The 21081-nt window shown below is 43.1% G+C and overlaps 2 protein-coding genes across 3 annotated transcripts in view; both read left to right on the top strand.

Annotated features, from left to right (window-relative positions):
- The first annotated feature begins 130 nt into the window (after positions 1–130).
- On the top strand, positions 131–1209 carry LOC134225173 (mitochondrial import inner membrane translocase subunit Tim22). Its single transcript, XM_062705030.1, has 4 exons — positions 131–399; positions 515–833; positions 898–970; positions 1035–1209. Exons 1-4 carry the CDS (start codon positions 263–265, stop codon positions 1115–1117), a joined length of 612 nt encoding a protein of 203 aa, XP_062561014.1. The 5' UTR covers positions 131–262; the 3' UTR covers positions 1118–1209.
- Positions 1210–12548: 11339 nt separating this feature from the next.
- LOC134219855 (small G protein signaling modulator 2-like) overlaps positions 12549–21081 on the top strand; it is a 62613-nt gene continuing 54080 nt past the window's right edge. For both annotated transcript variants that reach the window (XM_062698742.1, XM_062698741.1), the window contains exon 1: positions 12549–13228. Coding sequence is in view for 1 of the 2 variants with exons in the window: in XM_062698741.1 (XP_062554725.1) it covers positions 13213–13228 (16 nt within the window). In the remaining variant the exon portion in view is untranslated. The remainder of the gene's footprint in view (positions 13229–21081) is intronic.

Raw genomic sequence — 21081 nt, 5'->3', positions numbered from 1 at the left:
GGGCTAACATGGCGTGCCACCCAACTATTTCAATTTTTCTTTCTCCCTTTTCTCCTTTTTCATCACATTTTGACCATTTTGACATTCTATAGCATAAAAAAGCATAAATTCGTGAACGTACATTAACTTGTTTTGATTGCGTAAAACATAAGAAGTATCAAGCGTGTAAAATTTGCATTTTCAGCGTTGAGTTTTTTTGGAAGCTTCTAATAATCTTTATAGGGAACAAGACTTAAAATACTCATAATCTTAGCATAAAAGCATGTCAATGTTGCTGCCAAAACCACCGAACCCGGATGACAAACCAAAATCGGATGATGTACCGAAGTCCACCGGGATCTTTTTCCCCAACGCAGACCTCGATGAAATCGCAAAGCACTTCATCGGTAATAATACCAGGTGAGCACACTGACCTATTTGGCAAATTAGAAGAAACTCTTTGGATTTCTAAAAGCATGAGATTCCAGAAAGATTATTATGGTTGTTGACAAAGTTGAAATTACGATACCGGCAGGTTTCGCGAGAACATCATCATACCCAAGATGTACGGTGCGGTCCAGATCAAAACCAACGAGGAGAAGCTAGTGGAGGCGGCATTCGAGAGCTGTGCGTTCAAATCGCTGATGAGCTGCGTGCTGGGGTACGGTTTGGGTGCCGCCATCGGGTTGTTCAGCTCTTCGGTGAATCCGAACATCGCCGATCCGATGGCTGGCGAGAAGCAACAGACGGCACGCGAAATCTTCCGAGATATGCGACAGGCAACGCACTCGTATGGTAAAAATTTTGCGGTCATCGGTGCCGTGTTTGCTGCCGTAGAGTGCGTTATTGAGTCGGTAGGATTTTCGTTGGTTCGATGATTTTATGTGTGTGTCATTTTAATCGCGTTCATTATTACAGAAAAGAGGAGTCTCGGATTGGAAAAATGGTACTTATGCTGGAGCAGTGACTGGAGGTCTGATTGGTTTACGAGGTGCGATGCTTGATTATTAAATCAAAAAGAAAGCCGAAAATGATCATTATTGTTTTATTTTTAGCTGGCGTCAAAGCAGGAATTGTAGGAGCAGCTGGTTTCGCCGCCTTTTCCACAGTTATTGATTATTACATGAGGCATCGATAGTTTTTAAGCATTTAATCATGTCTAGCTTGTATTATAATCTATAGAAACAATTGTCCTGTTGGTAATAAAAGATACTTTGAATCGCAAGCAGATCTCTTTTGGTAAAATTATTTTCAGCTAAAGATATGTGCTTATTCTGCGTCTCGAATGACTCGAAAATTGTCGATTTCGATACGTCTCACGTAAGACGACCGTGTAATTCAAATGGGAGCTATCGACACTTCATTCGAAACGCCTCACCTCATACGAGACGCAGAATAAGCATATTAGATTTTAAAATCAACTTCCAATCACTTCATATCGATATTAAATGAACCATGCGTCTCCATGGTATTGGTGAGTGTCATATAGGAAGAAAGCTTTCCAGACTGAGCTTTTATCGCATGGCAGCACTCACCATTGTTTGGTTTGTTTGGTGGGGGTGGGGTTTGATACCATCGATTGTGATCAGCTAAAGGGGAAAACGTGAACAAGTGATTGCAAATAGAGTCGCATAGGAGAAGTGTCTAAATAACGTTTCCCGGAGGTACAAATCTAGATCCAAAATTACTTTGAAATAATGGCTTTTCTACAAGCTATCGTGCTGTAATTTAGCTGACTTTTGGTTGAACCGATTTTTTGGGCATGAGCATTATGACCGCACAATTCGTAGTTGCTACTCCGTGATTGACTAGAACTTGCAAAATTGCACAGAGAACACAATAAATAGGGCTTGGGACTAGCTACCCATTCCAATACCACGTGTTCTGGAGTCTCTTCAACATTCTCACACTCTGTACATAACGGTGAATTAGTATGTCCAAACCGATGTAAGTACTTACGGAAGCATCCGTGATCCGACAAAAACTGCGTCAGGTGAAAGTTCACCACTTGCAGATGGGTAGCATCCCAGCAATAACGCATACTGCCTCCGACGATACGACTCAAACGGCCATCAGCCGGAACACACTTTTCAGCTTTTCCCGGTTCCGCTTGGTTTGCAGTGCATTGCCCCATCCAGCGCTCGATCATGGCTATCGTCTCTGTCACCAACACCTCTACTTCTTCAAGATTCTCGCCCATCACCGCTAGTGACATGTCGTCCGAAAACCCACGATTTTCACTTCCCTGGGTAGCTGCGAAATAAACACTCCGTCGTACATCCCGTTCCAAAGAGTTGGACCAAGTATGGAGCCCTGGGGAACACCCGCTGTAACGCGCATCGATTTATGTCATTCGTTCGTATCGTACATTAGAACTCTACCCTGAAAATACCCAACTAACAATTTTGGTGCTAAAAGCTTCAACTTCTAGCCTTTGGCTGTATAATATTTGAATAAAAGCAGCCAATGCTGAATAAAAGAAAAGCCTCCGCGAATAATCCCTTGAACTTCAACTCGACTATTACCCAAATATCTATCAGCTAGTCAGTTTGTGCCGAATATATTTCATCTTTTATCGTTTATGCAGCTTTCATATAGTCATAAAACAACACTGTCTGAATTAGCAACAAAGCTTATCGGTTAAGAGCTCATGTAATGTAATTGAGTTGCTTGTTAGCAACTTCCCATATTACGGTGAGTAGCATTCACAATGAAAACGTTTTCGCTGTTGTTACTAACAATATAGCGTAATGGCGCTATAAATGAACTAACGAAGCTTTTAGGCAACTTCTGTACTTTTAAAGATTACACAACGTTTAAGTAAACCTTATAGGGTAGTGAGCTAATTCCCGTCGTAGTAGGTAGTGCTTGGTTTTCAAATCTAATTTATACGCCAGCCCAACTACTTACTCTAACTAAGTTGTATGCAACACGTATTTTAGAGTTCCTAGTTTTCATTGTGTACTATTAGCGCATTGAACAAATCATAGTTTATTGAGAATCGGCAATCAAAAACACCCTTCAAATTTTTCATATTTGTCTTATGAAAATCTGTTTACGTCCATGAGAATTTTCATTCGTCCAGTCTAAAACTCGATGGATTACTGTCAAATAAATCTGTTGGTATTGGTGTGCGATTTCTACAAGTACACCAAATTAGTTTTTTATGCGGTATCATACCGTGTTAAATAAAAATAACATAAATTCAATTAATATTGGCCTGTTCTGAATATGATATGTGTACATTGTGAAACATTGAATAGAATATGTGTACGGAGGATGATCGCGGCTTTCCAAGAAATACCTGAAGTGGAGGTCTTCAGATCTACACGCGTAACCAATGATCTACAGGCCTGTTTTGTTAATGTAATGTACCCATTGTGGTACATATAACAGAATCTGCGTATCGAAGACGTTCGCGGTTTTTTTTTTTTATTCGTATATTTATTTGGTAGGCACTCTGTGTTCTTAACCGCTACTGTGCCGTGATCTACTGTGGTACTCTGTTCTACAGAATCCACACAGAATCTATTTATAGATGTCCATAATTCGTCTTTGTTGTCGTTGCCAGTCCATATCATCGTGTGTCCATTGTGTTCATTTATCCATGTGGTGAATCCAGTAATCGTTGCGCTTTGTTCGGTTGCCATTAATCGAAGTACGTTGGAGGAGTGCCTCCGAGAAGAACAGTTTTGTCAGTCGTCATCAGGCAGCCGTATCGGTGAGGCGCATTCCCCAAACGCCACCGTACGGACTGCGCTGCTGGCGACTGACGAAGGTTTGGTGGAGGGGCTGGGAATCGAACCCATGACCATTCGCTTATAAGGCGAACGTGTAGCCAACTACGCTACGGGACCCCCCACGTTCGCGGTTATCCAAGAAATACCTGAAGTGGAGGTCTTCAGATCTACACGCGTATCCAATGATCTACAGGCCTGTTTTGTAAATGTAATATATCCATTGTGGTACATATGATAGAATCTGCGTATGGAAGATCTTCACGGTTATCCAAGAAATCCCTGAAGTGAAGGCCTTCAGATCTACACGCGTAACCAATGATCTACAGGCCTGTTTTGTAAATGTAATGTACCCATAGTAGTACATATAACAGCATCTGCGTATGGAAGACGTTCGCGGTTAACCAAGAAATACCGGCAGTGAAAGCCTTCAGATCTACACGCGTAACCAATGATCTACAGGCCTATTTTGTTAATGTAATGTACCCATTGTGGTACATATAACAGAATCTGCGTATCGAAGACGTTCGCGGTTATCCAAGAAATACCTGAAGTGGAGGTCTTCAGATCTACACGCGTATCCAATGATCTACAGGCCTGTTTTGTAAATGTAATATACCCATTGTGGTACATATAACAGAATTTGTGTATGGACGATCTTCACGGTTATCCAAGAAATTCCTGAAGTGAAGGCCTTCAGGTCTACACGCGTAACCAATGATCTACAGGCCTGTTTTGTAAATGTAATATATCCATTGTGGTACATATGATAGAATCTGCGTATGGAAGATCTTCACGGTTATCCAAGAAATCCCTGAAGTGAAGGCCTTCAGGTCTACACGCGTAACCAATGATCTACAGGCCTAGTTTGTTAATGAAATGTGCCCATTGTGGTACTTATAACATAATCTGCATATCGAAAACGTTCGCGGTTATCCAAGAAATACCTGAAGTGGAGGTCTTCAGATCTACACGCGTATCCAATGATCTACAGGCCTGTTTTGTAAATGTAATATACCCATTGTGGTACATATAACAGAATCTGCGTATGGACGATCTTCACGGTTATCCAAGAAATTCCTGAAGTGAAGGCCTTCAGGTCTACACGCGTAACCAATGATCTACAGGCCTGTTTTGTAAATGTAATATATCCATTGTGGTACATATGATAGAATCTGCGTATGGAAGATCTTCACGGTTATCCAAGAAATCCCTGAAGTGAAGGTCTTCAGATCTACACGCGTAACCAATGATCTACAGGCCTATTTTGTTAATGTAATGTACCCATTGTGGTACATATAACAGAATCTGCATATCGAAAACGTTCGCGGTTATCCAAGAAATACCTGAAGTGGAGGTCTTCAGATCTACACGCGTACCCAATGATCTACAGGCCTGTTTTGTAAATGTAATATATCCATTGTGGTACATATGATAGAATCTGCGTATGGAAGATCTTCACGGTTAGCCAAGAAATCCCTGAAGTGAAGGCCTTCAGATCTACACGCGTAACCAATGATCTACAGGCCTATTTTGTTAATGTAATGTACCCATTGTGGTACATATAACAGAATCTGCGTATCGAAGACGTTCGCGGTTATCCAAGAAATACCTGAAGTGGAGGTCTTCAGATCTACACGCGTATCCAATGATCTACAGGCCTGTTTTGTAAATGTAATATACCCATTGTGGTACATATAACAGAATCTGCGTATGGACGATCTTCACGGTTATCCAAGAAATTCCTGAAGTGAAGGCCTTCAGGTCTACACGCGTAACCAATGATCTACAGGCCTGTTTTGTAAATGTAATATATCCATTGTGGTACATATGATATAATCTGCGTATCGAAGACGTTCGCGGTTATCCAAGAAATACCTGAAGTGGAGGTCTTCAGATCTACACGCGTAACCAATGATCTACAGGCCTGCTTTGTAAATGTAATGTACCTATTGTGGTACATATAACAAAATCTGCGTATGGAAGACGTTCGCGGTTATCCAAGAAATACCGGAAGTGAAGGCCTTCAGATCTACACGCGTAACCAATGATCTACAGGCTTGTTTTTTAAATGTTATGTACCCATTGTGGTACATATAATAAAATCTGCGTATGGAAGATCTTCACGGTTATCAAGAAAAACCTGAAGTGGAGGCCTTCAGATCTACACGCGTAACCAATGATCTACAGGCCTGTTTTGTAAATGCAATATACCCATTGTGGTACATATAATAAAATATGCGTATGGAAGATCTTCACGGTTATCCACAAAATACCTGAAGTGAAGGCCTTCAGGTCTACACGCGTAACCAATGAGCTACAGGCTTGTTTTTTTAAATGTTATGTACCCATTGTAGTACATATAACAGAATCTGCATATGGAAGACGTTCGCGGTTATCCAAGAAATACCTGGAGTGGAGCCCTTCAGATCTACATGCATAACCAATGACCTACAAGATGGTTTTGTAAATGTAAGGTCCCTTTAATATCGACTCATGGAGGTTTCACAGTAACAGAATCTGCGTATGAAAGCCGTTCGCGGATATCCAAGAAATACCTGAAGTGGATTCAGAAATTTCAGATCGACACGCGTAAATAACGATCTAAAGGCTTGTTTTGAATATATAATGTACCCATTATTTTTGCCTTTCTCGTACCGAAAGTTGTACCGAAAGGCTATCATTTCACTCCAAGAACGAACTTTTTAAAGAAGGCCTGGAGACCCATAGTGTTATATACCAATCTACTCGACTCAACGAACTGTATGCATGTGTGTATGTTTTTTTTTCTCAACAGACATCCTGGGTTGACCAGGAAGTGCTGGGTTAGGGGCCACCTCCAATGAGGGAGGCAGGACTGAATCCCCGACCCGCTAAACCGTTTCCATTGCCGCCAAGCCCATCGTCCCTTCGGTACAACCAGAAAGTAATGCTTCAAAGGGGGGCCAGTGCACAACGCACCCTTGAGGTTAGCTGCGTGTCCTTGCAGCATCGAACATCGTGACTCGCTTTTTTTTGAAGAACACCATGGTATCGTGCCTGCGCATTGCCGGCTTTCCAGGTGGCCTTACCACGCCCTATGTCCTCGGAAGGTGGGAAGGGTCGACTTCGCGCCTGCTTCCCTCTGCACGACTGGTATCAAAAATGATGATGCCGCGTGCACCCCAAATTGACCTCTCTGCGATAGGGCCTATTCGCCAGCACACAGAGGGACTTGCCGATGCGGTGCCTACGCCTAGACGAGGACCCCTTTCCGTCCTCGGGCTCGGAACCCGCCCGGTTGACCGATGCCACGAAAGCAACGATACCATGTTGTTCTTCGCGCGGCCACTTGTTCGTAAAAGGATCGAGTTCGACCACAGGGCACCGGTATGACCCATGAAGACGACTCTGAACCCTTTTTTTCCTGTTCGGGTGTGCCACTGCGACCTGTTATAAAATCTATTGTAGCGTTACCCGTATCCTTAGTGTTTAAGTGCATGTCGAATTACTTCATTACTATTGATGAGCAATGTAGTATCGGTTTCGATACAGTTGTTGTTTTGTTTTCTCAAAAGCACCATGACAAGGTCCCGCTATTTAGACCCTTCACAGAGAGCAATCCCATTGAAGGGGCGCCCCTTATCAATAGGAAATCAATCCTTTCTTGAGAAAACAGAACAGTGATACTGTTTTTGGCCATGCATCGGAGCCCTAGCCACATCCTTCCCAACAAGCATTGGAGGCTGATAAAGAGCTTATTTCGCCATAATTTGACTTGTTCAGCTAAAAAACTAGCTTATTCAACTTAAATTGTTTGTTGGGTTGTCTTGCTTCTAGAATATCATCAGTAAACAATGAAAATCCGGGATTTATCTCTGTCTACAAGACCATTTCAAGCAAGAGAATTTGTTCACTAATAAGAACTTCCGTGTGTTCCTCTCACTACCCTTGTTCACCAGTTCAAGAAGAGTTAGTACGCATTTAAACCCCTAACTCGATTTTTCCAGCAGTCAGTTCAGCCTAGGACCGGGTACTGAGGTTTTTTTTTACTAACTGCTTGAAAAATTGTTTCCGCTGCATACAGTCTAGCCTCAAACAAGAGGAATTCGAGTCTTTCAATTGTCTGCAAGGTAAGATTAATTATGTTTTATTTCTGAGACTGCTGTTGGTAGCAGGGACTAAATACGATGAATCCTTAATTACCACAACTTATTGCTCTAGCTAGAAAAATGGATTAAGCTAGGGCTCTGTTTGGTAGATCTTACACCGCAACACACTACGTCAAAGTGATCTACCGTGTTACGGGAAACCTTTGGACCACCTCTTATTTGCGCCTGAACTAGCCATCCTTGATTCCACGCGCCACCTTCTGTGTAATTCCGAGGTGATTTGGACGATAGCCGATAAAACGGCGTTCCAGCCAACTTCATCTTTACACATCCTCCGAACTAGGTAGGGGTAGGGGTAGGGGTAGGGTCCAGACCACATGTGGCAAGCATGTGGTCACGCATTGCTCGAAAACGTGGGCACACGAACAACACGTGTTCCGCCGTTTCCTCTAAACCTGCGCACAACGGACACTCGGGCGAGGCACCTGCACTGTGATTTTGCAGCACGCTTAAACGCCGGGCACTTCGAACCCCCCATGGGGTGCTTGCTGTTCACAGATTTGCTGGAACAAATCAAACAATTGGGAGGGCTCGTGCAGCATTGTGCCTTATGTCCCTCCAATCCGCAGCGTCGACAGAGCTTGCTTTTGTCAGGGCCTTTGCAGTCCCATTGCTTGTGCCCCGGTTCCAGGCACTTGAAGCAAGGGGGCAGCAGGGACAGCAGGGACAGCATGGACCATGTCCAAGGGCTTGACGACCCCTCTCCAGCTGTCTGCGAGTCAGGGAGAACTGCCTAGGGCGTGGTGGGATTTAGCAGTGGGCTCTGCTAAAATCCCTCCCAAAAAACCACAAGTGCCCGTAATCAGACTCTATCAAAGCGACTGTGTGCCGCTTCAAAAGCACAAGCCCAGGGGTGCCAATTGGCATGGGGTGTCCCTACTCCGGTAGGGTAGCGCGTGAGCTGCTTCGGCAGGGAGTGAGTGATCTGTTTGTGCTGAGGCAGGAGTGTCATAGCGCGTCACCGCTATTGTCACCTCGAAGCGCAGCAGAAGTCTGAGTATGGACTGCACATGCTTAGGTAAGAGTGTCGTAGCGTAGTATCGTTGATTGGTCCCTACATACCGCTATCGACACCTCGAGGCATGGCAGTGGAGTGTTAGAGTGAGTTGGGGAGTGTCCCTACTTCGGTAGGGTAGCGCGTGAGCTGTTTCGGCAGGGAGTGAGTGATCTGGTTGTGCTGAGGCAGGAGTGTCATAGCGTGTCGCCGCTATTGTCACCTCGAAGCGCAGCAGAAGTCTGAGTATGGACTGCCCATGCTGAGGTAGGAGTCGAGGTACCCATCGACACCTCGAGGCATTGCAGTGGAGTGTTAGAGTGAGCACCCGAAAAAGGGTCACATGGTCTTTGGAGAAGCTGCTTCGGCGGCAGGGTAGCAGTGGGTTGTACCCACACACCCACAGTTGTGCACATGTGGTGCATGGGGAGTGTCCCTGCTTCGGCAGGGTAGCGTGTGGTCTGCTTCGGCAGTGGTGTGATTGATCTGCTCGTGCTGAGGCAGGAGTGTCGTAGCGTAATATCTGTAGGCCCAGGCAGTTACCGCTATTGACACCTCGAGGCATGGCAGCGGAGCGCCCGGGAGAGCATCCAAGTAAGACTCAAATGGAGTGAATGGTGTGCGAGCACCCAAGTCAGTCTCGCGTGGGACGAGTGCCTGTGTGAGCGATAATGAGCGAGTACGCTTAGTACTGCCATCCCCCAAGAAGTAGTACTGCGAGGTAGTTCCTGGGGGAAACGATGGTGGAGCCCAAGGGAGTTTAGTCGGTATTACCGGTATGGTCGAGTCCGACACTCCAGTACACTTCCGTGTGGTAGTTTGGCAACTACAATGCACGTGTACTGGGTTAGTGTGTAAATGCATTCTCCCTTGTAAAAAAAAAAAAAAAAAAAGGCACTTGAAGCAAACTTCGGGTTGCTCGTATATACCCACAGGGCACACCGACCATCCCACCTTGACGCTCCCTAACTTGACTACCTTGGAGGCATCCGCTGCAGATAGCCGAATCAATGCTATCTACGTCCCTGCCGGACCTTTGCGTAGCCGAACGGCTGCGGTGGGCGTCTCCACTTCACACTGTCGCCGCTGCGCCGTGACGAGCTCTTCGACTTCGGTGATCTCGTCCAGGTCTTTAACCCTTAGATTCACCTCCGTCGTGAGCGCCCTCACCTTGACCGTCTCGCCTACGACTTCCTCCGCCAACTTCTTATAGGCGGCGCCCTTTTGCGAGACACCCCGCTTCAGCTGGAGGATCATCTCGCCCATCCGAGTACGTCTTATTCGACGTACGTCGGCGCCGAGTTCACCGAGCTTGACGTCACTCCTCATCGCCTTTTCATAACGTCCGAGTACTTAGCCTCGTCGTTCGTGATGACAAGGGCATCGCCCCTGGAGCGATAAGGGAAGGGTTAATGATCATTTTCTCGATTTGCTACTATTTCATATGGCACTGATATGCGATAACAGACAGCATAGTAGAGTTTCCATCCCGGGACGAACAATCCCTGGATTCAGGATAATTCGGGATTTCCCGATTCCCGGGATATTATTTTTGAAATCCCGAAAATCCCGGGACACCCCGGGACAAAAATCTTTTTTTACCTCAGGCTTACTAATAGTGTGTATGCTAAAAATTTTCATTTGTATTAAACGCCCAACGCCACTGGCGGAGCCAGCTATTGTTTTTTGGTGGGGCACCACTAAGCGCAAGAACAATAGCCTTCGAAAACAATGGTGTGATTGCATCGTTCCCCCCCACCTCTGTCTCCGCCAGTGCCCAACGCCATGGGGAACTCCTTCACAAAGAAAACACAAGACTAGAGTTTTCTTTGCCCTATGGCGGCCTATTGACTGATACTTCTGCCAGCAACTGCAGCTCTCTTATACTATGTTCGCACTACAGCCTGAATAATGTTATTCAAATTATCGACAAAAGAAAGCTCACCAAGATAGCCGAATAACATGTTACAAGGTCCTAGTGCGAACATATTATTATATTTAAACAACAAGTATCTACAATATATCGCTAGCTAACAATATTACTTGATCTTACGAAAGAGCAGACACATCTAACTGGTGTATAGTTTCTGCTTATCTTCCATCTACAACGATGAGTCGCACACTATCCGATACATATTTCAGCATTTCTCTACACAGCCTGAAATATTTTGTAAATTTACGTTCATTTTGATGCATATATTTGGAGCATAAAAAAGGACGCAAAAATAAAAGTTTCTAAATTGATTTATTTCATTGATTGATGTGAAAATAGTTTTAATAAATCAAATAAAGTTTACATTTGCTTTTCTATTTTATTTTATTTTGCGATTCTATTTTACGCGTAATTTAATTTATCATTTGTGCACGCCTCGTCAATCTTGTCGGCCCTCCTAACACCGAGCTAGTCATCCTGAGCTCTTCGTCCCATATGTTTATGTTTTGGTCCAAGTTTCTTCAGGACTTCTGCTGACCAGCTTCTGAATGTTTTGAATTAAAGCTCTTCTTAGACTTTTGCTGACCTGCCCCGATAAATTCGGTACGACGCTACTTATGATTAACGCATTCAAATCATGATCCCACGGCGCCACGCGACTTATACAACCGATTCATGAATCCCGTACTGCGATTACGTCAAAGATTAGTTACTTAATTAGTTGGTCTTTGATAAAGTCTTTGGAACTAGCTTATCGACACTAAGTTGTAGATCTGGAACCATTCCTGGGCCTATAGCCTGTTGAGGAATAAGGGGAGCTGTAACTGCTGGTAGAAGTATCAGTCAGTAACCTGCAATGGAGTAAAGGGAACTCTCTTGTGTTTTCGTTGTGACTCGTGAGCTTATGGTCCCAGTACGATTCCACTTCTTCCGTGTATAGCGAGGTGTCTGACACTACCTAGCATTGCCACAGAAAATACGCTGCTTGAATTAAAACTTAGAAATGGTCTAAACCCAATATATAATACAAACTCAAGCCTACTTCGACGGACAGCGAACGCGAAAGATACCCTACTTTCCGATACAAACGCATATAGGGGAAATGTTCCGATCTCAATCTCACAGTACATATATCCATCTCATCGCTAAACAAAGAAATACGGTACCAAATTTGTCGCTTCTTTTTGTCAACCTGCGTGCTCACTGCTGAAAAAAATCACAAAAATAATAATCAAACCAAATTCCTTTCCATTGCTTTGTTTTTGATGGGAAAAAATATGGATAAAAATGGATAAAAACATCATGGCTGATGGGAAATGAGAACTCTACAGCATAGCTTCCCAGTTGAGAAGGCGTCTATTTCTTATAAAAGAGTAACATGCGACTTCGATCAGAGAGTTTTATAGTTTATTTCAGCATTTCTACGAAGATGTTTTAAGATAACAAAGAATGTTAAATTAGGCTTTTTTCCCGACTTTTCTTATGGTATTCTTCACGCGTTAAATACAACCCTGAACGTAACTGATGGGTATAATTTTCACCACAAGAAGAGAAAATTGGTACCACAATGAAAATGAGTGCACACGACATTGACGAGAGAGTCTGCAAGTAAACCCAAACCGGGGTAAAGTTAAAAGCGCCACCCAACAGGACGAGCGTGAGCACCTTCAACCATATTGCATCGGGTGGAAAAGCTCCATCGTTTGGCTGACTATGCTCTCAGACGACTTTATCACTTGCCCATGAGAGCACGGACGAATCGGCTGACGGTGTAAAGTGTGAACAGTTTTTCCAGCCAAACCTAAGAAATTTTCCATTCAAGGTGGATACAAAAATTTAGCTGTGAAAATTCCTATTTTTGGAAAAATAAAATCGGGGAAATGATTGGGTGTGATAAGTACTCGATTCAAGTGATGGGAAAGTATGAATCGATGTGAGATTGCATTGGCTGGAACTAAACATCTGTGAAAAATGGTGGAAGGTGAAAAAGCATGAAAGTTTACTGATTTCGACCATCCCAGTGAAAAGTCGAGTGCCCGCATAGTTACGAAAAAAAGGGAATTGGTTTTCGGTGGTGGTGGCCGAGGGTGGCGGTTCCCTTTTGGCAGTCAGCGTTGAAGGTGAAGTTCAACTTCGGTGAAGCAATACTATCACTTCGATATAGGTGAAGCAGAGAAATATTGGACTTGTGGAATGGAATTTTTGCTTTCGGTCGATTTGGCAGCGGCAGTGTAGGAGAAAATATGCTGGCAGCAGCTGGCTGTTTCGGACGGCTTTGAAGTTTTTGAAACAGAAATTCTTTCATCCTAGTGCTGTACTTTGAAGCTAAGTTGGTATTTGTTGCATTTGGGGGAGTAATCAGTGTGACGCATTCTCGCTCAATTGAGAACTGTGGAAGGATAATTAATAGCCAGCAATATGTCGATCCAAACAGGTAATTTTCGTCGTCTGTCGACCCTGATCCATTTCCGTCCGTCAGTGGTCGTCCTGTTGCACTTACGAGTTTATTTTATGTTCGTATACAGAGATGTGATATTGTTTCCAGTTTCTATTTACTCGTTTCGTTCCTGTGCACTGTTTTTTTAGTTGTAGTTTGGGTTTCTTGTACAAGGCCTCTTATAGTAGCAGCTTTCCCACATGTTGATTATCTATTAATTTTATAACTGCGTGAGTGGGTCGAATAAGGGTTCTCGCGCGTTACCCGTTTTAATTCATTGTAGCATATATCTGGAACAACATGCTTTATAAATGATAAAGACTGCAAAAAACGAAAAAAAAACATCTTGGATTAAAATATATGTCGTAAACAATATGGTGGCCATTACTTCTCCAGTCTCTCATACACTGATAAGCAAAACACCATAGGGCCAGTGCGTATGTATCACAATCAGTCGTAAAATGGGATGATAGTGAAAAACAGACGATTTTTTTCTGTCGTATGTTTGTATAACAAGGAATTCAAGGTTAAATACACAAAAGTATTGAAAAAATTGAGTTCTGGGATAGTAGCTTCTTCTACCTTTACTTTTAGATTTTATATTTAGAAATATTTAGAAATTATAAAAACATTAGTTATGTATATTTTCACAAAATAATTGCCTACAGTCAAATTAATAACACATTTTGTTACAATATTTTTCTGAAATAAACAACTCCCCTTGTTATAATAATTTTATGCGTTATTGATCGGGTTTTGGTAGGTTTTTATACAGAACTGTAAGAAAATCTGACAAAGGATGCTTGACCGCACAGATTTTAGTTTTTCACTAGATCCGGCAAGAATTAGTACATATATAAAGGAATAAAAACGCATTGTAATGTTTTTTTTATAGATGTCCTAAGCCGTCCAAACTGCTCTGGGGTACATATCCTCGAATGTATCAGCAAATATGTCTAGAATTAAAATGCCCCAAAATAAGAAATATGTCTAAGAAAATGTACGTGACCATAAGTCTAATTGAGTTTTAAATCAAAGATAAATTATTTCAGGTTCTCCAAAACGTTCTGAAATTCAGAACATTCATTTTCATTTATTTAGTTAACATCTAAACAGATACCACTGAATCAACAATTTGACGCCACAATGCACGGTTCGAGGCCGCATCTCTCCATCCTCGGATACGCCCCACGCTCGCCAAGTCGTTTTGCACCTGGTCTGCCCATCTCGCTCGCTGCGCTCCACGCCGTCTCGTACCTGCCGGATCGGAAGCGAACACCATCTTTGCAGGGTTGCTGTCCGGCATTCTTGCAACATGTCCTGCCCATCGTACCCTTCCGGCTTTAGCTACCTTCTGGATACTGGGTTCGCCGTAGAGTTGGGCGAGCTCATGGTTCATTCTTCGCCGCCACACACCGTCTTCTTGCACACCGCCAAAGATGGTCCTAAGTACCCGTCTCTCGAATACTCCGAGTGCTTGCAAGTCCTCCTCGAGCATGGTCCATGTTTCATGCCCGTAGAGAACAACCGGTCTTATTAACGTCTTGTACATGACACATTTGGTGCGGTGGCGAATCTTTTTTGACCGTAGTTTCTTCTGGAGCCCGTAGTAGGCCCGACTTCCACAGATGATGCGCCTTCGTATTTCACGACTAACGTTGTTGTCAGCCGTTAGCAAGGATCCGAGGTAGACGAATTCCTCGACCACCTCGAAGGTATCCCCGTCTATCGTAACACTGCTTCCCAGGCGGGTCCTGTCGCGCTCGGCTCCGCCCACAAGCATGTACTTTGTCTTTGACGCATTCACCACCAGTCCAACTTTTGTTGCTTCACGTTTCAGGCGGGTGTACAGTTCTGCCACCTTTGCAAATGTTCGGCCGACAATGTCCATGTCATCCGCGAAGCAAATAAATTGACTGGATCTGTTGAAAATCGTACCCCAGCTGTTACACCCGGCTCTCCGCATGACACCTTCTAGCGCAATGTTGAACAACAGGCACGAAAGTCCATCACCTTGTCTTAGTCCCTGGCGCGATTCGAACGAACTGGAGTGTTCGCCCGAAATCTTCACACAGTTTTGCACACCATCCACCGCTGCTTTGATCAGTCTGGTAAGCTTCCCGGGGAAGCTGTTCTCGTCCATAATTTCCCATAGCTCCGTTGTCGAGCGGCCGTCAACGAAGCCGGTTTGATAACATCTCACGAACTCGTTCACTAATGATGACAGACGACGGAAGATGATCTGGGATATCACTTTGTAGGCGGCATTAAGGATGGTGATCGCTCGAATGTTCTCACACTCCAGTTTGTCGCCTTTCTTGTAGATGGGGCATATAACCCCTTCCTTCCACTCCTCCGGTAGCTGTTCGGTTTCCCAGATTCTGACTATCAGTTGTGCAGGCAAGTGGCCAGCTTTTCCGGGCCCATCTTGATGAGCTCAGCTCCGATACCATCCTTGCCAGCTGCTTTATTGGTCTTTAGCTGTTGAATGGCATCCTTAACTTCCCTCAAGGTGGGGGCTGGTTGGCTTCCATCGTCCGCTGAACTGACGTAGTCATCTCCTCCGCTGCCTTGACTTTCACTGCCTGTACTCTCAGCGCCATTCAGATGTTCCTCGTAGTGCTGCTTCCACCTTTCGATCACCACACGTTCGTCCGTCAAGATGCTCCCATCATTATCCCGGCACATTTCGGCTCGCGGCACGAAGCCTTTGCGGGATGCGTTGAGCTTCTGATAGAACTTGCGTGTATCTTGAGAACGGCACAGCTGTTCCATCTCCTCGCACTCCGCTTCTTCCAGGCGGCGTTTCTTCTCCTGAAAAAGGCGGGTCTGCTGCCTCCGCTTCCGTCTATAACGTTCCACGTTCTGCCGGATATTTTGTTGCAGCACGACCGCCCACGCTGCGTCCTTCTCCTCCAGAATCTGTTTGCACTCTTCGTCGAACCAATCGTTCCGTCGACTTCGACTTCGACGTTAATGGCTGCTTTGACTGTATTCCAGCAGTCCTCAAGAGGGGTCCCATCGAGCTCACCCTTTTCCGGCAAAGCTGCCTCGAGATGCTGCGCGTATGCAGTGGCGACATCAGGTTGCTTCAGTCGCTCTAGGTCGTACCGCGGCGGTCGTCGGTACCGAACATTGTTGATGACGAATAGTTTTGGGCGCAGTTTAACCATCACCAGATAGTGGTCAGAGTCGATGTTAGCGCCACGATATGTCCTGACGTCGATAATGTCGGAGAAGTGCCGTCCATTAATCAGAACGTGGTCGATTTGTGATTCTGTCTGCAGTGGTGATCTCCAGGTGTACCGATACGGGAGGCTGTGTTGGAAGTAGGTGCTGCGAATGGCCATATTCTTGGAGGCGGCGAAATCAATTAGTCGTAGGCCGTTTTCGTTCGTCAGCCGGTGAGCGCTGAACTTTCCAATAGTCGGTCTAAACTCCTCCTCTTGGCCAACCTGAGCGTTCAAATCTCCTATGATGATTTTGACGTCGTGGCTTCGGCAGCTGTCGTACTCACGTTCCAGCTGCGCGTAGAATGCGTCCTTATCATCATCAGTGCTTCCGGAGTGTGGGCTATGGACGTTGATTATGCTGAAGTTGAAGAACCGGCCTTTGATCCTCAACCTGCACATTCTTTCATTGATCGGCCACCACCCGATCACGCGCCTTTGCATATCGCCCATCACTATGAAAGCTGTTCCTAGCTCGTGTGTGTTGCCGCAGCTCTGGTAGATGGTATGATTACCTCTAAACCTTCGCACCATTGATCTCTTCCAACAAACCTCCTGCAGCGCTACGATGCCGAATCCACGGTCCTTGAGCCCATCGGCGAGTATGCGTGTGCTCCCGATGAAGTTGAGAGATTTGCAGTTCCACGAACCGAGTTTCCAATCGCTAGTCCCTTTTCGTCGCAGTGGTCTTCGCCGATGGTTCCGGTCCGTACTCTCTTGTTGATTGTTCGTTGCTTATGATTTTTTAAAGGCTGGCTTGCAGGGCCAGACGCTGTTGTGAACAGACGCTGTTGTGAGCTGATCCTGACATGGAGAACAGACGCTCAATAAGATTTGCACCTCCGGAGAGGAGCAAACCCCCCCTTCCCTGTCAGCATACGACCATAGTTCCCACCGGGGTTGGTTACCCGATCTTCCCTAAGGTTGCTCGTATCCCGGCCAGCACCGCGGGGAGGTAGGGATAGGAGTTGCTGGGTAAGAACCGCGAGATGGGGTCTATTTTATTTCTTCAGGTACGCGAAGTACCAATGGTACGCTTTACCCAGCATTTGCCGTGCCAGAACATGCGATCTACTAGTTCAACTAACTTCTGAATGATATATACGTGTACCGCTAAACATCCCAGTAAATCCATTGAGCAGATAGGATTCTACTCATTACTTTTAAAAATGACTAGAGGCCTTTTTAGTCTTTCAAAACGTCCTGGAGTTCAGAATATACAGTCTACCGGATCAAATATGAATAATTCATTGATAAGAAATTCTATTTTATGGTTCCGGATAGCAAATAAATAGTAGCTGCACATGTGAAAGGCACGATATAATCGAATAAATTAGAAACAGTCTATCTGATTTTCATCTTTTTATATTTACTTTAAACAAGTTACTCCCAGTAAATTTATTTCATATGTTCAACATTAGATACTATTTCAATATTTTTTCCTGCGTAAGCATAATGAAACCGTCAATGTTACTAGGGATGAGATGACATTTATCTTGTTACTTTTTAACTATTTTACAAAAGTTTTATACCTACGACCTGCAAAATTTCCTTTCCGCAAATCTGTCTTGGCTCCGTAGAGTTTAAAAAGATAATCTAAAAAAATCAATCACAAAGTGATCTGAAAGCGTATATGTCACGATACTATTGGAATGGTAAAGCTGAGTAGAATACAAACTTTTTCGCATTTTTAAACATTTATTTTATAACAGAGCAGGAATTGTATTTTTTTTTCAACCATACTGATGAATACTTACACGTGATCTTAGTTTTGAGTTATCAATTGATTAAAACTCGTCAGCGAGTGTGAATTGTTCAAAAATCGTATCTTAATTGGAAGCATTAAATTTGTCTGTGATTAAACGTTACTTTTTGAACTCATTTTCCATGCAAACCGTGTTTAACGCTACCTACTTGTTTGATTTCAAAAGTTGCGAATTTATCGCCGGTAATAACTCGCCTACTGTTCTCACATGAAAAAAACTCAAATGAAAATTGTGATCATTATCGTCTGAAAATGATTAATAGAGGCAACAACAAAATTGAAATGCCAATTTTCTATTCTAAGGCTTGGTTTGTAGCAGGCATTGCAATTTATCCCATCATTCGATCTTCTGAGCAAAGATAATGATGATATGCTGGGATATCGATCTTAGTTATCTATCTGCTCAGTGAACAAAGTGCAATGTTCGCCATGGAGAAAAGTTTTTTCACTGCTTTTATTGTAGCAACGTCCTCGCAACGCGAACAAACCCCGAACCATGCTGGCTATCAGGATCATCATCAGATGCTCAAATGATAATATCTTTCCAGAGTGCTCTTTGATTAGGGATAATATCTTTGCACAAGCAAAGATGATATCATGTGCTCAGATGATATTGCAATGCCTGGTTTGTAGAAAGTATGTATCATTTTGTACTGTGTGGTAAGGGTAAAAATTTGTAATCTGTACCGTACAGAATCTCTACCAAATTTCTTCAAAAACTCTGTACCTTTTCCAGATAAATTTGTACTTAAATGGTAACACCGCTCAGCTGATGGGATTTCACTAATTACATTAACAAGCTACAAACTTAATTTTTTCTCGCCAAACATCTCAGCATTTTTTATTTTTTCCAGAGGTTGGCACTAGAAAGTCCATACCGGGACATCCCGGGACAAAAAATCCTGGGATTTACAAAATTTCGGGATTTTCCGAATCCCGGGAATCATTTTTTACAATCCTGAAAATCCTGGGACAATTTCAAATTTTTATCATCTTACAATGTTCTGTGAAATTGTTCTGTAACATATCAACTGCCCTTTTTGCAATTCTGAGCTCAATAGAGCAATCAGAACCAATTTCCAGATCGAATGAGTGACGGAGGTGTATTTTCCTATATATTTTAGCTGAAATCCCCATACAAACTTCAAATCAAATGCGCCAGCTTATGCAACAAGCGATTGAGATGAAAATTTGAGATATTGATGTTCTCACCAAATGACACAATCCTGGGGGCCTCGTGGAATTCGACAACTTTTTGTTTCCTGGGCCAGTCTAATGAACGTATTTCTGAACAAAGGCTTTTAAAATATAAAGCAAAAAGATGCTACTAAAAATGGATGAAGAGATAAATGAGTTTACTGCTCAATGATCGAATATATTGTAAATTGATTGAATAACACGTAAATTTATAACAATCAAAAATGAAGAATTGGAGCATGCAAATCAACGACGTAAATCAAATCAAGCCAAAATTGCCTTATTCGTTGATGTTATTGAAATAGGAGCTATTTATAATAATGGAGCAGGTACCCTACAAGTCTTGTTGCATTGATTAAAAAGTTGGAACAAATGCCAATTTTATAGAAGGGATGCCTCGGGATGCTGCTGATGCGCTTATAGATTACAAAATTTCAATCACTTTGTTTAACCTTCCTAGTGCATTGGGGTCTATTTTGGCCAAGAGATAATTTAAAAACGTTGCAGCTTTGTAGCCAAATGAGATAGGGTTATGAAATTTTCTGACTTTTACTAACTTTTGGAAACGAAAATTTTTGGGTGATAACCAGCTTTCAGCGACCTCTAGTAACGCCACATCAAAAAAGGTGACACATTGTGCACAAAGTTGCTCAGTATCACTATCACTACAGCGATTTAAGTGATATTGATAGCAGTGTTACAACCAAAGTCATTATTTATCATAGCAATCAGCGCTCAATGCAAACACTATCAAATCAGACTGATATTTGAAGCAATCGGCTGTCACTGACAGAGATCATCAAGTGAAAATATATTTGTTATTATATCCTGATACTTTTGTTAATTTTGAAATAGCAGTGAGGTTCAATCGCCTATAAAAGCAAAACGTGTTGGGTGGGGAAAACGTCCACTTTCCCCCCCTTAAAGTGGTTCAATCAATAGAAAATTCTTTTAATATTTTATCAAACTGTGGAAAATTTTAGTTTTCCATACGGTTGTGGTCTAATTTTCTGACTGAGGTGATGGAGCAATGATAACCGCCAGAATCATAATCAAGCGCATTATTTAAATTTAGTTTAAAATTACAGTGACGAATTTTGTTGAAATAACTACTTTACGAAATAACTTTTTTCTTCAAAACTTTATTATAGTGAATTTTAAAATAAAATCTTATTGCTCCATTAGTTAAGAGGCTAGAGAAGCTCCTCGTATTAGGATGGGGCAATGGAAGCAACTTATTCTAATTTAAACAATATAAGAAAACAAAAAACATTTATGAAATTAGTCATGCCTAGAAATCGCTTTTTGTCAATTTATTTATTACGTAAATTTTGATATATTTCAGTTTATCACTTAAAATTGTGAATCATCCTGAAGGGAATTCCGTCAGGGCACCAAAGCTCTACTTGGAGCAGCTTTAAGGAATAAAGCCAAATGTTATGAAGCTCAAAATAGTGTTGATAGCAGGATGAAATTTCGGGCCTGTTGTCCAGAAGGTAGGGACGAGGTTGACATCCAGTGTTCGAGTTGAGACCCCGACGAGAGGTGAACCGAAACCAAGTTTTGTATTATGGATAGTAACTTGTTGGCTTTTGACTCTGGCTTCCTTATTGTGAACGTCGATAAAGAGGATTGCCCGAGGTGAGCAAGTTTGGATT

Source organism: Armigeres subalbatus, chromosome 3, assembly GCF_024139115.2.
Source record: "Armigeres subalbatus isolate Guangzhou_Male chromosome 3, GZ_Asu_2, whole genome shotgun sequence".
Taxonomy (NCBI): domain Eukaryota; kingdom Metazoa; phylum Arthropoda; class Insecta; order Diptera; family Culicidae; genus Armigeres; species Armigeres subalbatus.
The sequence above is the reverse complement of the archived record's forward strand: the minus strand, read 5'-3'. Positions and strand labels throughout refer to the sequence as shown.

What these genes read in the sequence shown, in the direction of transcription:
- LOC134225173 (XM_062705030.1), top strand. Translation starts at nt 263, where the DNA reads ATGTCAATGTTGCTGCCAAAACCACCGAACCCGGATGACAAACCAAAA. An exon ending in TTCATCGGTAATAATACCAG is followed by an intron (nt 400 to 514) that starts GTGAGCACACTG and finishes CGATACCGGCAG; the next exon opens with GTTTCGCGAGAACATCATCA. An exon ending in AGGTCTGATTGGTTTACGAG is followed by an intron (nt 971 to 1,034) that starts GTGCGATGCTTG and finishes TTTTATTTTTAG; the next exon opens with CTGGCGTCAAAGCAGGAATT.